A 17,070-nucleotide genomic window follows, 5' to 3' on the forward strand; every position below is an offset into this window, starting at 1 on the left:
AGACAAACTACATAAAAATGTCTGTGGCTGAACTCTGCCATAGGTTATCTGTTGGGTTCCATTGTCATCACTAGTATTTTTATCTCTTCATCCAAAAGTTGCACTTGCTTAGTGATATTACTAAGTTTTAAAACAGAATTATCACATATACAGCTTTGTGTCCTTTTACACTTCGCCAGTGTATTTATTACTGTATAATTTAATAAATTTCCTGATATAAATTACAGAAACAGGTATAAACTTATCTCTTATTTAATATTTAGTAAGTTTAAGCTAGAGGTTAAAGTACCATACAGCAGTAGATATTATATTACCAGTGTGTTTAACGGTTACTTAATATATTTCAGTGCTCCTTACAAGTTAGATAGTTTTGGTTTCTTAGGGTAATGGTAAGTTACTTTACCTTACGATAACATGGATATTCCACAGATTATTTCGTATTTCTGATATCTAAACTTGATGGTAACAGTTGAACTTTCACCACAACAATTTGGAACTTGTTAAATACATTTCCTAAATTACTATAGTATAAACCAGGTGGTGTTCTTGTGTGGAGGATGTTTGGTACAAACCAGGTGGTGTTCTTGTGTGGAGGATGTTTGGTACAAACCAGGTGGTGTTCTTGTGCAAGGGATGTTTGGTATAAACCAGGTGGTGTTCTTGTGTGAAGGATGTTTGGTGTAATAACTTGCTGGCACTACTTAAACACAGACAAGTTTGAAACAGTGTTAATTTAACATATTTGGAGGTACTTACTGATGACAAAACATTTAATAAAAACACTATCATGTTACCATCTCAAGGGGCAGAAAAAGTTATACATTAGCCAATTTATTTCATGGTACATTTTGTGTTAGGGTAAATACAGGGAAGCAAATCTTCATTTTACCAAGATAAAGTAGTTAACTTTAACTATATTTAACTATATTCTAATAACTATAATAGTACTTAGAGTAACTTGAACAAGTGAAACACGTTCATTTAACTATGATGTACACGGTTTAATCATGGTCTTGTTACATGATATAGCAAACAGTTGCTAACACTTTACCCATCATCATTCATATTTTTGCCACCTCTATTAAAGAAGTTGGCTTTAGCAGACCACCAGTATTATCTGTCTTAAGCTATTTTTATGCAGTTTAAGATCTTAAAGCCAATTTATTGTATTATGTCATCCTTCCACTTCCTCCTTGCCATCTATTTCATCTCCTTTCTCCCATTTTTCCTTTTTATTATTATCCTGGTACATAAAACATGTCCTCACCCTCACATGTGTTTTCTGTCTCCTCATTAATGCTTACTTCAGTGCTAATTGTTCATTCTTGTTAGTTTCACAAATAGTTCAGAGTACCATTGTTCATGAAATGCGTGTTGTCTCTCTAGATGCTGTTCGTAATGCCTCTGGTCCTCTATTAGTGGAGATTGAAAAGACTCCGGGTACTCAGCTTGGAATATCCTTAACACGTATTCAGCAACCTGAAAATGTTATGGTGATTGAAAGCATTAAACAAGCTACAGTGGCAGAAAGGTAATATTGATTGAAAGGTTTTTATTGATTGAATATATAGATGGGCCTCAAAATGTGATGCATAACTATTAGTAAGGTACAGTGAGAGAAAGATAACATTGTTGTAAGTGTATTTGTAAAGTATGACACAGTAGCAGAAATCTAACATTAGTTAAGCTACAGTGAAAGAAACATAACATTATTTGAATGTATTTGTTAGGGAAGTCATGGTAACCAAAATGTGATGCTTCATTTTGTGAAGTAGCAAGTGTTTGAGATTAGTATGTGTGTAATTAGTAAAATTAATATTTATGACCAGGAAATTGTACAATTTCATAGGTGTGGAGCTCTCCATGTTGGAGACCATATCCTGGCAATAGATAATACACGAGTTGACCAAATGACAGCTGCTGAAGCTACTCAGCTGTTGAAAACCTCACTTGGAGAAGTGACAAGACTCGAAATTCTTCCCATCAGCCAAATGGGACTGAAGAATGTTCCTAGTGTTAATATTCGAAGAGGTATTGAAAACTGGTTGGTTTTTTTTTTTGGTTAAACAGGTTGTAATTACACTAACTAAGAAAGAAATTTCTTAGTTTTTTAATAACTTTTGTATAAAGACTGAAATATGATCATAAGATACTTTTATCATTTTTTTAGCTGTTATAATTTGTAATTATTTTGTTATTTCTTTCAGCCTAATTTTTCAGTTTTAATTTTATATACATAGATGAAGCATATCTAACAAAGTGCAAAATTTATTTGAACTTTTCTTGTTCATACTGCTGAGGTATCTTAAATGTGTTTGGTATGAATGCTGCTTTTCTTTTATGTGATAGCACTGATGTTACATTGTATCATGTCTGTGAAGTTTTTATAATTCGTTTTATAAAAAAGTATATTTATTTGTAAATACTTTCTGGTTTTCTTTATCTGTTAAGGACAACTTCCGATACCACTGTCAAGCACAGTACAATATGGATACAGTTCTTCCAGCTATAATACTTTATCTTCTAGTGAGGGTCATTCAACAATGTCTTCAACTAATCATGCACTTGTTTCTTCCTTTCTACCTCCACAGGGACACTGGACACTACCAACAGGTACATTTTTAATCAAACAATCTGATCAGTATTACATTTCAGAGTATGTGTGTACTTCTCTTTGAACTCCAGTTGAATTCATCAAAAGAAAGAGTCCACATAAGTTGTGTGAAACAAAATCTTTATTTATAACACAGTCAAAGACAAACAAGACAAGGGTGAATGTTTGTTGTGTAGATGTGGAACTGGTAAGAGAGATTATATGAAACGAAACCTTTCTTGATTCTCTCTTATCAGTTCAGTGCATTCCCTCATAAGCTAAATGGAAATCAAAAAAAAATTTTAAAGTTAAAAATCAAAATAATCCCAATAAAACTGAGCTCTAAATCTTATGTTTACACCAATTCAGTGACAATTTCACAAAATCTGCCTGTCAGTGAACATGAACATTAAATACAATAATATAAAGTAATGCACTTCATCCATGTGGCTTTAGTCCAGTCTGTTTCTCCTGGTCTAAGTAGCAAGGAATCCTCAATCTATTACATGACTCGCTGATGTAGAAAACATCTATCTATTTCAGGACATCATGAGTGAAGTTGCTGCTATCTTCTCTGTGACCAATGATAGTATATCTGGTCCTTGTACAGCTTGAGAAAGGGGAAGTTAAATCATTTACTTGACTGACTCTTTGTCTGTAATTGTACTGACAATTACAAAAATGGGAATTTTGAAACATTTACATATAAATTAAATAGATAAGAAACATATGTTACTCTCTTGTGGTACAAATAGTTCTTTATTTTTATCTCTGATATTTGTCAGAACTGAGAAAGCAGTTAAATTTAAGCAATGTAGTTTGGATCAAAATCATGATTATTGTATTGGATTTGAAAGAAATGTATATCCAACAGGTACTACTAATTAAAACTTGATGTTTTGTTTAATTTGTTCAGTTTTTTCACGTAAATTAAAAACTGACACTTTCATCTAGTTGGTTTTTCCTATTAAAAATTTTCATTATACAATGACAGAATCTCTCAGTTTTTCAAGAAAGTCCAGAAGATTGTTCTCTGTATGTCATCAACTCAGAGACCACAACTTCTTTAACAGCTATGGTCTATAGAAGATTCAAAATTAATGTTAACCTTCTTTGTCATAACAGTCATTAAGACAAGTATTTTATACCATATAGTCTCTTTTAGGTGTGTATTTTTAAACACCCTCTCCATTGGGAACATTCATTCTCTTCCTCAGATGCATTCAAAGATGTTTTCAGTTGTCTGAGCTTTTACTTTGAGTTTTTCTCTTCATTTTCATCCTTTCCTCTTTGTCTGTATGTGTTGATAGTTCAACATATCCCCTACAACCTCCTCCTCTTCTCTGATGCTCATTTCCAGAGGTGTAGAGTGTGGTACTGATAGCAGAAGTGGAGTGTGGTTCTAACAGTAGAAGGTACTCATGCTTTAGTTCACATCCTTTTTCTTTAGTTTCACTGATCCTCTGTCATTTTGACTCATTGACAATGATGGCTTATCACTCATCAAGAGGACACTCTTTGTTCTCTTTCTTACCATCTTCCATATTTCTTTTCAGTGGGGTCCAGATTACCTCCTCAATCCAGTACATGATGTGGATTGCTGTATTATTTTTAATGCTTCCTTCCACTAAATCCAGTTTTTGTGTTTCCTCCCTTACTTCTGTTCCTTGTATGTGATTTTTTTTCACTTACCCAGTGGGTTTAGATTGTGATTTGTTTGGTCTTTTCTTCCCATCTTCACTTTTTGGTGTCTCCTATCATGCACCTTTCATTTTCCCTGCAAGTCTACCCTGCTGTCAGTTGGAGTTACTTCATCTGTCGAGCATCTGGACCACATCTCATACATTCATCTCCCATTCTCTGCTTTGGGTAGCTGTTTCTTTTTTGAGATTGATTTGGATTGAGCTTCATAAATATTACATGGCTCATATTCAGTCATAGTTTTCTCCCACTTGGATGATCTACTCTGTTTTTTCACTCATATATGTGACATCTTTTTATGACTGGCAAAAAGTATACTTGGCTCAGAGGTAGTGTGGTCTGCATCACATCATAGAATCTCACTATCTCATTTTATGAAGTGTCCTTCAAATACTATCGAAGGAGTGTTCTTTCTTTTTCCTTGCACAGATCTCTCTACCTATCTAATGTAGGATTCTAGCTGTGAATGTTACTGTATCAAAAGATAATGTTTGTATATTGAAAATGTATTTCTGATAAGTACTTACTTTCTTTCAAACTTCCCATTGAAACCATGCTTCCATATTCTGCCAAAGCTGAAAGTGATAATCTGGTAAAACTGAATAGAGAGAGTCACAAGAATGTGTGGCACTCATTGGTTGAGGGCTATTGCATGGTAATTTGCATGGGAGACACATTGTAATCTGTAAATTCCATTTGAGGAGAGATAAAAGGCTTGTTGCACACATAATTTTTTTGTGTCAGCACTAAACAGGAATTACTATCTGAGATGAGGTAAGTACCAATTGGAAAAACAGTATAGGAAAATTATAACTTTTAATTACCTGTCTGTTTTTTATTTCCTTTACTGTATATTACAAGTATACATAAAGTCCACATTCTAAGATCATTAGCAAAACTTAATTATTTTTAAAAAGTAGTACTATTAAGAATAAAGTTATTGTTATATTTTAACTGTAGTAATACATTAATTTTTGCTCATTATTACTCAAGTGAACATGAAATCATTATTTGAATAATCAAGATCTGTGCTCATTACCACCAGCAGGAGACTTATTATTGAGGAGTTTCTGTTTCTTCTAATTAGCCCAATAGTGGGACTGAACTTAATCTTCAAGTAGAGATGTTTTATGTACGTAAGTCCACTAAACTTTTAGTGTTTTTTGTTTCCCTTAAATTATGAGGTCTAATGTCTTTTCAAAATTTCACAACTGACTTTTAATATCCAAATTTTTTACCTTGACCCTCTTGAAACAGGCATATAAACTACACAAGTTTATATACACATTTGTATACATTAAGTATTTATACTGTAACTTTTGATGCACTATATGTATCTTCACTAAATTTGGTAAACTTTTCAGAAAAGACTGCAGATTTTTAATGAAGAATTTTTACTAAAGTTTGTTTGTGAAAATACCAAGTGTTTTGTTACTAGTTTGAGTGCAAAGTGATTTTCATGTCGTGATTGAAAAAACTATTATTTGTCAGTAAGATTGTATATTTTGTATCATTTTTTCTACCCTAAATGTATGGGGGTCTGTCAGTTTGACCGACTTTGCAACTGCTTTAAAAATTAAGGAAATAAATGCAACTTTTGCCTTCTTTCATTCTAGAATGAGTACAGATTATAACACAAAAACACAAATGTTTATTCTAAATAGTTTAAACCTCATAACATTATATATTTATTATTTTTATTAAACTGACCTTCCAGTTGTGCTGAGATAACAATACAGAAGTTATGATGATGTGGCAAACATGCAATCATCTTGCCATATCCAATAATATAAAACTTACACTTAGTCTTTACAATGGGGACCATTCTTAGCTGTGCTGTAGTGAACTAATATTTTGTAAAATATGATCAAATATTATTATTATACGTTATACATGTATATAGATTATTATACTATTTAAAGACAATAGTATTTATTATACTATTGAAACTTATTTTTTAAAACATAGAACAGTAAATAAAGAAGTAAAACAAACAATTATCTTTTCTTTTTATAACCTTTGGACTCGGTTACTGTTTGTCCTAGTTTCCTAAGCCTTAAGAACTTTCTTACATGGAGGATGTAAAATGGAATAATTTTTAGGTTTTATGTATTCCTTTGAATAACTAAAATGTTAAATTACTATATCAGTACCGTAGAATTCCATTATAATATATCAAGTTTAGTAACTAAGCTATATTTCAGTCTAAAAAAATGTGAAATTCTGAGCAGACTAAAGACACAACCTACCTCTTTGAAATCTTGCTTCAAAAGGAGGAGATCGTGCCCTAACACACAAAAAATGACTGAGAAGGCTATAAGGGAGACATTCTGATCTTTTGATTGGTTATTCACATGTCATATACACAAGTAAGTGTATATTATAGACTGTTTCCAAAAATATAAAGAGGTGAACAAGCCACTCTGTTTAATTCAGTACATGAGCAATACCTCAGCAAACAGAAAAGAGACAGGAAGCTCTTGTTTTATATTCTAGCTTGTTCAGACACTGTATTTTGATATCAAAAACATCTAATTTGAACCAGTTCTACATTCAATACACCACATGACACACAAAATTGAATGTTTAATTGTTTTTAATATTTACTTTTAAAGTAAGAAAATGAATAATGTAAACCAACATTGATACCAAACTTACTGACATAACTTCATAAAATAGTAGTTTAATAAACTTCTGAGTACAAGTCAACACACACAGTGACATGATGTATAACCCATCACTTGTAGTGATAGGGTTAGCTTATTATAACATCAATGTGTATCTGTGGTGTGTAGTTAGGATTACCTGTAAATAAGTATATTAAATATTTATTATGTAATTTTATGACCTCAGAAATCAAGTACTTTAGTCCTTAAGTGTGAGTTCTTTATTGTTTCCACATAACACAAGTATTATCACATTTCACCATACAGCTAACAAGTCTATCTTTGTTACTTAATCCACATAAAAATATTTAGATTCTGTAGTTGAATACTCGTATTTCCATGTAACAGTCTATGTAAACCATGTAATTATTTTTACTTGATTCCTCAATTATACACTGTTATTTCTATGTAACATATGCATTTATAATTTATGAAGATGTACTTGTTTGTACAATATAATCTTTTGTATTAAGAAAATAAAGATTTCTTCTGTAGCATTTTCAGAATATGTGCAGTAAATTAATCAAGTGTTTATGATGTATATTGTTACCTTAAGACACTAAATCCATATTTATATAACATTATTTAAAGTATATAATTTTTTTAGGATTTGTTATAGATATAAGCCTTTTAAAGTTCCTAAACCATATAAAAACATTTTCAATGCTCTCTAATCTTCTGTACATGGCATGTACTATCCTTGCTTCTCTTCAAGTTGTATTTTATGGTTCCTGTCCAGGATTATTTTTATAAGGTTACTCTTCTAGTAGTCTCTTCATTCAGATGTCTAACATGAAAGTTTGCCAAACAATAACAAAAAATATTTCTTTGTTTTCATTGTGGGTTCAGGATCTTTATCTTCTAACAATGTCAGAGCAGTGACTTCAGCAGGTCACCTCTTTCATACTGACACAACCCAAGTTACAATACAAGCAGACCACCGAGGATTTGGTTTTACTGTTCAAGGGTCCACATTTACCACAGAACTGGTGTCTTCTCCATCACTGGTGAGCCATATTGAACATTCAGGACCGGCAGAAAGGTAATACTTACATTTTTGATGACAAGAAATACTTTTATTGATAAGCAAGGGACAATGTTTTGTTAATCTGAAGATGACCAAGAAAGGTGAAAACGTTGTTCTCTGCTTATCAGTAAAAGTATCACAGCCATTCTGTGATACATTAATACTTACTTTGTTGGAACTTTATCGTACGTCAATATAAACAAGATCCTTTAGTTTATTAAGGGCTATTAGTGAACAGTATTGAACCTTCAGGACCAGAAGAAAGGTAATACTGTTGGTACTTGCACACACATACACAAGTTGTTTTTGGTACTCTCGTATAAGTTACTGTTGGTACTAACACTTAGTGTTTTGTGTACTTCTTTCTGTAGGAGTGGAATTCTTCATGCTGGTGATAGAATACTAGCTGTTAACAGTCAGAGTACCCTAGGAATGACAGCTGAAGAAGTCACATCACTCATTCAGTATTCTCTTCCTCGTGTGATCCTCAATATTGAGTTTGATGTTGCTGAATCTGTTGTTCCTAGCAGTGGAACCTTTACTATAAAATTACCTAAGCATGGAACTGGTTTAGGCATCACTATTGCTGGTAAAGATGACCAGTCCTTCTTTTGTTGATAATCAGAATATATGTTTACTTTGATTTCTGACTACAGTATCAGAATGTATGTTTTCTTAATTTCTGACTGTAGTAACATAAACTGAAATAAAAAATGTCTTATTTGAACTATTCAAATATTTTTTCACTGTATAGTTGATATACCTATTTATTCAAAGATATATATAAAATAATAAAAAAGTTATTTATTTTTGAAAAATGATACTTAGTAAGTGTTACTTAGTTGTTACCAGTGAATATGAAGGCTTATGATGCTAAAACGTGGTTTCAGTATGTTTGGTGGACAGAATAACTCAGTTCTGTCGTTAACTATAAACAAAGAAATGTTTTTATAGTTATAGACAATAGAAGCATTTATAACCTGTTGTTTGTAATTGTTGTCACATATGTATGAAACAATATACATTCACTCTAAAATATACGTTTTAGTGTTAGATGTAGCAATATACTCATAAACTAAATATGTATGTAACAGCCCAAAGAAACCGTAAACAGGGAGACCCCTTGATTATATCTGACATAAAGAAGGGAAGCATAGCCCACAGAACAGGTACTCTCCAACCAGGAGACAAGCTATTGGCAATTAATGCTATACGAATGGATAACTGTACCATTGAAGATGCAGCAGAAATTCTAATGGCAGCTGAAGATGTGGTGAAACTTAGAATTCGAAAAGATGAAACATATTCAGGTGTGTGTTGTTTTTACTATCTTAATTTTGTAAATGTGTTTTATTTTCATATTTAAATTTTTTATTGGATAAGAACATAATAGTAACAGAGTAAAATGAGTCATCAGTGCATTTTAGTAGCTTTAGCATAGAAAGAAGTATATAAGTTAAAAAAATGTCTATAATAATAGACAACAATGTAGAATGGAAGCAGTCCTTTCTTGTATTATGTATACAGCACAAGCAGCTCTTTCCTGTATTCTGTATACAACAGGAGCAGTCCTTTTCTATATTCTATATGCAACAGGAACAGTCCTTTCCTGTATTATATATGCAACAGGAGCAGTCCTTTCCTGTATTATATATGCAACAGGAGCAGTCCTTTCCTGTATTCTATATGCAACAGGAGCAGTCCTTTCCTGTATTCTATATGCAACAGGAACAGTCCTTTCCTGTATTCTATATGCAACAGGAACAGTCCTTTCCTGTATTCTATATGCAACAGGAGCAGTCCTTTCCTGTATTCTATATACAACAGGAGCAGTCCTTTCCTGTATTCTGCTTATGTTATTTACCAACAAAATGCACATCACTTTCAGACTAGTTTTTCTGGATGATGGAAACTTATGATAGTTTTTTACTTAAGTTCAAATTGGTGGTTTATTCTATTTTTCATCATGAAAACGAATACATTATTGAATATTTTAACATAACATTTTGGGATAACAGATCTTAAACTAAATTAACTTAATAAACAGATATTTAAAACCAACACTTATCATTCATGTACTTATCAAACTTTTTGTAAATGCTTTTACATTTACTGCCTTCACAACATCCATAGGCAACCCATTTTAAAGACCAATCATCCTGTTATGGAAGTAAAACTTGTTACATGTAACTTATTTCAGACAAGTCTCCAATTTATTATGTTAAGTATATTACATATTACAATTTCAGTTAGCTGGAAATTTGAATTTGAATTTAGAAGTTAATTAAATGTCAATATGTAAAAATTTTATGATATTTGCCAACAAAATTGATACACACAATTTATTTTTCAACACAAATATATCTTAATATACAAACAACAATAAAATTTATAATAAGGGTTGCTCCTAATACTTATAACAAATATTGGTTTATATACAATAGTTCTACAAACTATACTGAGTCTTCTATCTGGGCTAGAACTGGGTATTTTATTGAATATCTAGGTCCACAACAAGCAAATTAATTCTTAGTTGGTATTGTTACACCTCTCTTGAGCTAGTGCTGTCTTTTTTTGGCTAATCTCACATCCTTTTACATGCTGACTTTTCCCCATGAAGATATCTAATGGCTTTGTAGAAATATCAACATTTGAAGTTAATTCACTGATGGCACACTGTTTGTAATCTTTGAAATTATAAATTTTCCTGGCCAAATTATGTAGTTTTCTAATTAATAAGTATTAATCACAATTATAGCTTTTTAGGCTTACAGTATACTAACTGTAGCCGACAAAAAACAATATTCTTCTCTTGGCACATTGGTTTTATATACCAATCAAAACATGTTTTCAAACTTTCAACAATGTTCAAAAAAATGCTAGTGTTTTCTTAAAACAGATATTGTCAATTCATGCTCTCGAAAATCTTGTACAAGTTTAGAGACCATGCAGAACTTGCACAATACACATCCAACAATATATGTCACATGCATAAAAAAAACTATACTAAAACAAATGTGAATATTAAAATAAATGCATAACAATAAATTCATTACCAAATTGCGGTTGGTGAAGATGACTGTTACCCTGCCAAAATTTATACTTGTGTCCCCTAGTCCTAATGTCCTCTCTTTTAAATATGAAAAGAGATAATGCATAAACACCATCAATTCCCTTTACAATGTTAAATACCTCAACAAGATCCCATCTAACACTGCATTTTTCAAGAGAAGACAGTTTGATAGATTTCAGTATCTCCTTATATGACAAACCCTCCAACCCAGGCACCATTCTAGTAACCCTTTCAAACAATATGATGTGTTTCCTAAGGTAAAGAGGCCAAAAAGGAACACAATATTCCAAATGGGACCTAACCAGCAACCTATACAATGAAATTATAACTTTTTTTAGAGTTATATTCAGTATTTCTATAGTTATAAACAAAGATCCTTTTTGCCTTACCACTAGCAACAGCATACATTTGTTGTTTAGCAATATTCATATGGAATTAAAGAATAATATACATCACTACCTATAGTAAGGTATTTTTGTAGCACAACTATTTGAATGCAACAACAGTTTCAAGCATTTGTGTTTTCTAGTAAATAGTAATATGTTTTACTTATTGTTGTATTAATTTTTATGTATCCACAATATTTAGAAGATCCAGAAGAAAGTGGTGTAGTAATATACACTGTGGAACTTTTGCGTCATGGTGGACCACTGGGAATCACCATTTCTGGAACAGAAGACCCATTTGATCCCATTCTTATTTCAGGTCTTACTGAAGGTGGTTTAGCTGAAAGGTCGGAACTTAATGCAACGATTCAATTTTAAAGTCACTAACATGTATTAAGCTTTGTAACACATCAATTCGTTATTAAACTTGGCTTTGTAACACATCAATTTGTTATTAAACTTGGCTTTGTAACACATCAATTTGTTATTAAACTTGGCTTTGTAACACATCAATTTGTTGTTAAACTTGGCTTTGTAACACATCATTTTATTATTGAAATCAGTTTTTAACATGTCAGTTCAGTACTTAAATCAGATTTGTAATTTACTCTAAGGTCAGCTTAATATGAAAACAAAAGATTGAATTAAAGCATTATTATAAACTAATATGTTTGTCAAAAGTCAACTGGGTCATTATGAAATAAAGTTTTAGTCTAAACTAACAGCCTGGACATTGTAAAATAATTTTTTAGTCTAAACTAACAACTAGGGCATTATAAAATAAAATTTTGGTCTAAACTAAAAACTATGGTATTATAAATTTTAAAAACTAAGACATTATAAAGTAAAGTTTAGATTTAAATTAACAACTAAGTGTCTATAAGGTTCACACACACAATATCATCCTCCTTACCCAAAGCTACCTAGACCTTGCTTTGCCTTCTAAACATTCTTAAAATGTTATCACTAACACTGTACCAGTCTTTTTCAACCGTTTACTCTTGTAACATTTTAGAACATGTTGATCATGTGACTACCCTCTACCAATCACACTACGCTATCTGTAGTAGCACGGGTAGCCAGACACTCAATTCACAATCTGAGAGTCACTGGAATGGTGGAAGTTTCCTTGTGAGTGAGATTTGTACAATAAACTAAATCATAACTCATATGTACCCACTCAGTGAGAAGAGGGCTATTGTCATCATACTTATATATTATGCAGTAATATAATATTCTTGACTCAAGGCTCTTCTACCAGATACTGTTGTCAGGACTGATTGCAGTTGATAATCATAAAAATAGATTTCTTTATACAAGGCTCTTCCACTGGACATTTTCCACTCAGATGAATTGCACTTCACATAACTTAATGTATTGGTTCTAGTTTTTCTTTTAACATTCATTTTTGACTTAATTTACATTTTGATGTTTTTTATGAAATATCATAAACATTGGTTTTGTAAATTTATCATCTAACATCAGTATCAAGCTTACATAAGGTGAAACTAGGCTAATGTCAGGATTGTAGAACTTTGATATGTGTATGTTGTTTTGTGTACATGAGGTGAACTAGGCTAATGTCAGGACTGTAGAACTTTGATATGTGTATGTTATTTTTTACATACAACATTCATCATCACATTTTGTATTTTGAAACTAGAAAAATGGAAATTTTCAAGGAAATAATTTAATTTTTATGTATTTGGTTAAAACTGCTTGATGTATACAGTTAAGAAGAAAGAGTAGTTTATTGGACTATTCTTCCTTTTTATTATCTTATTGTACATTTCATTATTATATGTTACCTTGGATTTCTCATACAGGACAGGTGCTATTCATGTTGGTGATCGTCTCCTAGCAATTAATGGGCAAAGTCTAAGAGGTAAACCACTCAGTGATGCAATTTTCATGTTGCAAAACTCAGGAAATGCTGTCACTCTTAAAATCTGCAAGCAACCTGGTGATAATTGTAAGTTTTCACAATGAATATATCTGAGTGTTTAAGTTTAGATTTGTGAAATATATGTTTATCATAATTTGTAGCTGTAATAACTTTGTAAGCATTAAAAGTGAGAAGAAAGTTGTATAATTTATAAAAATGCTGTGTGTTTTATTAAACCTAAATTTATTCACTGAATCTTTTTATTTTTTAGACCAATTATCAAGGAGAGAGAAAACAGAGGTAAAACTTGTTAGATTATAAACTAATTATTTAAACATAAGTTTTAATTTTAAAATAAAGTAGGGATCTTCTACAAGATATACTAAAACCACAATAACAAAAGTTGACTCTTTACTTTCTTATTTCATTATTTTTTGTAATTTCTTAATATTCATGTTTGTTTATATTCTGTGTTATACCTGTATAAGGTATACACTTTACCTTTAAAACTGTCACATATATATCCATCTGTGTGTAGCACTATCCACTGGCTTGAATTGAATCGAAAAGATAAATATTTAAGTATGTGCATGATATGTTTAGTATTTATATTATATATATGATGTAATTAGTCAGTCAACTGGAATAATCATTGTTTGATATTTTTTTTAAAACATACAGCAGAGTGATTTCTGATCTTTTCCCAATGTTATTTTTATTGTGTCTACATATCCATGTAGGTTTCTGTCCTTGTTGATCACTATTATTGAGTTATTCCATATTTAATAACGATTTTGAGTTTAGGAGACAAAATAAAAAACATTAATTATATTTTTATTTCAACAGATTTTATCATTAAATGCAGTATTTTGGCTTTTTTTTTATTTCAGACAAAATTACATCAGTAGATTGAGAAAAACCATTAGTTAACATTTGATATAATTATATTAAAAACTGAAATAAATACAGTTTATAATTCATTTTCCACAATAATTTTCTGACCACTGTTGAAACAGCTCTCATGGTAACATTGTTAAAAGCATGAATGTATTAAAATGAATAAAATTTACATATTTCAAATGGATCCACATGTCCTCCTTGTGCCTCTGATTACTTCAGCTGGCAAGTGTTTTGTACCATTTCAGCATGAATCTTTCATTCATGTTTTATATTGACCAATATTGATGATATGTTTTTCATTGTTTCTTTGTTTTTCTTTCTTGGTAGCTGAGCAGTGACCTTGATTGCTTATATCTAAAAATCTGAGTTAATACTTGTGGTGATCACAGTGCAGATAACCCATTGTATCGCTTTGTATTAAAAATAAAGTTTTTTAACTTGTTTTTATTCTAGTAAAAAAATATTCAGGCACTTTGATATTATTTAAGTATAAAATGGAGTAGTTTTTAATTATGTGTTATTGAAAATGTTGGTATTAAACACAAACCATAATGGACAATCTTTGTACAACAAGAGAATAAATGTTTCTATTTAATTACAAGCTATATTATTACAGACTATGTAATTACAAGCTGTATAATTACAAACTGTATAAATTTCAAACTATATAATTACAAGCTGTATAATTACAAACTATATAATTACAAGCTGTATAATTACAAACTATATAATTACAAGCTGTATAATTACAAACTATATAATTACAAGCTGTATAATTACAAACTATATAATTACAAGACTGTATAATTACAAACTATATAATTACAAGCTGTATAATTACAAACTATGTAATTACAAGCTGTATAATTACAGACTATGTAATTACAAACTATATAATTACAAGCTGTATAATTACAAACTATATAATTACAAGCTATATTATTACAGACTATGTAATTACAAGCTGTATAATTACAAGCTGTATAATTACAAACTATATAATTACAAGCTGTATAATTACAAACTATATAATTACAAGCTGTATAATTACAAACTATATAATTACAAGCTGTATAATTACAAACTATATAATTACAAGCTGTATAATTACAAACTATATAATTACAAGCTATATTATTACAGACTATGTAATTACAAGCTGTATAATTACAAGCTGTATAATTACAAACTATATAATTACAAGCTGTTGACGATTTTTTCGCAAAGTGTTCCATGCTTCAGGCCCTACCTCCAGATTCAGACAGTTACCCAAGTAGTTTCCAAAGTCCACCTCCCAGTGTGGACAGTGCTGTGGAATTGTGGGATAGCTCAGGATTGGAAATGCCTGTCAGTGGAGTGAGGAATAATCAGACACCACAAAGTGACAGAAAAGTTTCAAGTTAGTTTATTTCATCAGGTGTTCAAAACACAACCTCTTGTGTGTTTACATTTTTTCTACCATGATACAACTAAATAATTCTGTAAATTGATTTTATGTAAGTAGCCACTAGTGTATGTCAGTGACAAAGAACTGTACATTAAAATTTTAAATAAATTTTAATTTCATTATTATTAAATCCAAATCGATTCAAACACATTTCTTTGTAGAGCAACATAAGTTAAGTGGTTTTTGAGAGGAATGAGTTGTAGACACTATAATTATAAATGTTTAACATTAAACAATTACATGTTTTTTGTACCAGAAGCACTGACAACTCACAGTTTGTTTGCTGATATAAATAAGAATGGAAATGGTGGTCCTCATGGTAGACCCAGTTTGAAAGTGGACACAGCATCAGCTTGGGAAGATCACAGTCACATAAGTAGCCACTCCCTTATTTCAGAAGGTGACAACAAATCTGACTGGTCTAAAGTGTTGGAAGACCTCGAAACCTGTGGTCAATCCGAGCTCCTGCGGCAAATTGAAGAAAGCATCTTGGGTGGTGACCCAACTGGCATGCTCAACCAACACTTCGACTTTAAAGATCCAGTCGAGCTCCAAAGTGAAGATGACATGTACAAGTCAAAGCCTGTGACTGTGTCGGAAATTCCGCTCGTAGAAACAGACACTCAAGGTAGACTTTTTTTTACTGATCTTCCAGATGAAAATAGTTCTCTGCAGTGCTCACATTCTAATACACTACTTCATTCCTTTGTAAGTCAAAACACAGAACACCAGCAATGTATAGAGGATGACAACTTCTTGCATTCATCCTACGAAGCCTCGGCTGTTACTTCAGTTCCCGTCGAAATTCACAGAGTGACTTTATTTAAGGATGCAGTTCATGATGACTTTGGTTTTAGTGTATCAGAGGGCTTGTTTGATGGTGGGGTATATGTGAACTGTGTAAGACCTGGAGGACCTGCTGATCTCAGTGGCTTAATCAAGCCACTAGACAGGATACTACAGGTAATTTCTGTGGTAAACACATTATCACAGATAGTACCTCACAACATTTTCAGTGTAAAGGTTTGAAAATAAAATAATTTCTAAATATAGACTTAAAGGATTAGGGTTACAATTTTCTAGTGTAAAATCACATGACAACCAAGAAAATCTAAACACAAATATTTTGACAAGTTTCTACAATGTTAGAAGCTTTTTAATCATACTGAAGAGCAACTTCAGAACATATGTCACAAAGATCATGTGTTAGTAAATACAATATCATTTTTCCTTGATTAGCTATAATATGTGACTAACAGTTATAGTACTTGGGAACATTTGATCCTGTCTTATGGCATGACCAAACTTGTACATACAATCATTAGTTGTTTTATGAGACTGATTTTCATATCTATATTAAACAGTGGTCAAAGCACTTGTACATACCATCTT

The 17,070-nt window shown here is 31.3% G+C and overlaps 1 protein-coding gene across 8 annotated transcripts in view; it reads left to right on the top strand.

Annotated features, from left to right (window-relative positions):
* Positions 1-17,070, top strand: part of LOC143225409 (glutamate receptor-interacting protein 1-like) — a 78,283-nt gene that overhangs the window by 59,272 nt on the left and 1,941 nt on the right. For 3 of the 8 annotated variants that reach the window (XM_076454782.1, XM_076454783.1, XM_076454780.1), the window contains exons 8-18: positions 1,387-1,531; positions 1,850-2,031; positions 2,452-2,613; positions 7,810-8,002; positions 8,359-8,576; positions 9,082-9,297; positions 11,649-11,793; positions 13,273-13,418; positions 13,603-13,631; positions 15,459-15,630; positions 15,935-16,641. In XM_076454782.1, coding sequence (XP_076310897.1) covers positions 1,387-1,531; positions 1,850-2,031; positions 2,452-2,613; positions 7,810-8,002; positions 8,359-8,576; positions 9,082-9,297; positions 11,649-11,793; positions 13,273-13,418; positions 13,603-13,631; positions 15,459-15,630; positions 15,935-16,641 — 2,315 coding nt within the window. The remainder of the gene's footprint in view (positions 1-1,386; positions 1,532-1,849; positions 2,032-2,451; positions 2,614-7,809; positions 8,003-8,358; positions 8,577-9,081; positions 9,298-11,648; positions 11,794-13,272; positions 13,419-13,602; positions 13,632-15,458; positions 15,631-15,934; positions 16,642-17,070) is intronic. The other 5 variants (XM_076454787.1, XM_076454784.1, XM_076454788.1 and 2 more) reach the window with 3 other exon arrangements.

The sequence above is a fragment of the Tachypleus tridentatus genome, chromosome 9, assembly GCF_004210375.1.
Source record: "Tachypleus tridentatus isolate NWPU-2018 chromosome 9, ASM421037v1, whole genome shotgun sequence".
Classification (NCBI taxonomy): Eukaryota; Metazoa; Arthropoda; class Merostomata; order Xiphosura; family Limulidae; genus Tachypleus; species Tachypleus tridentatus.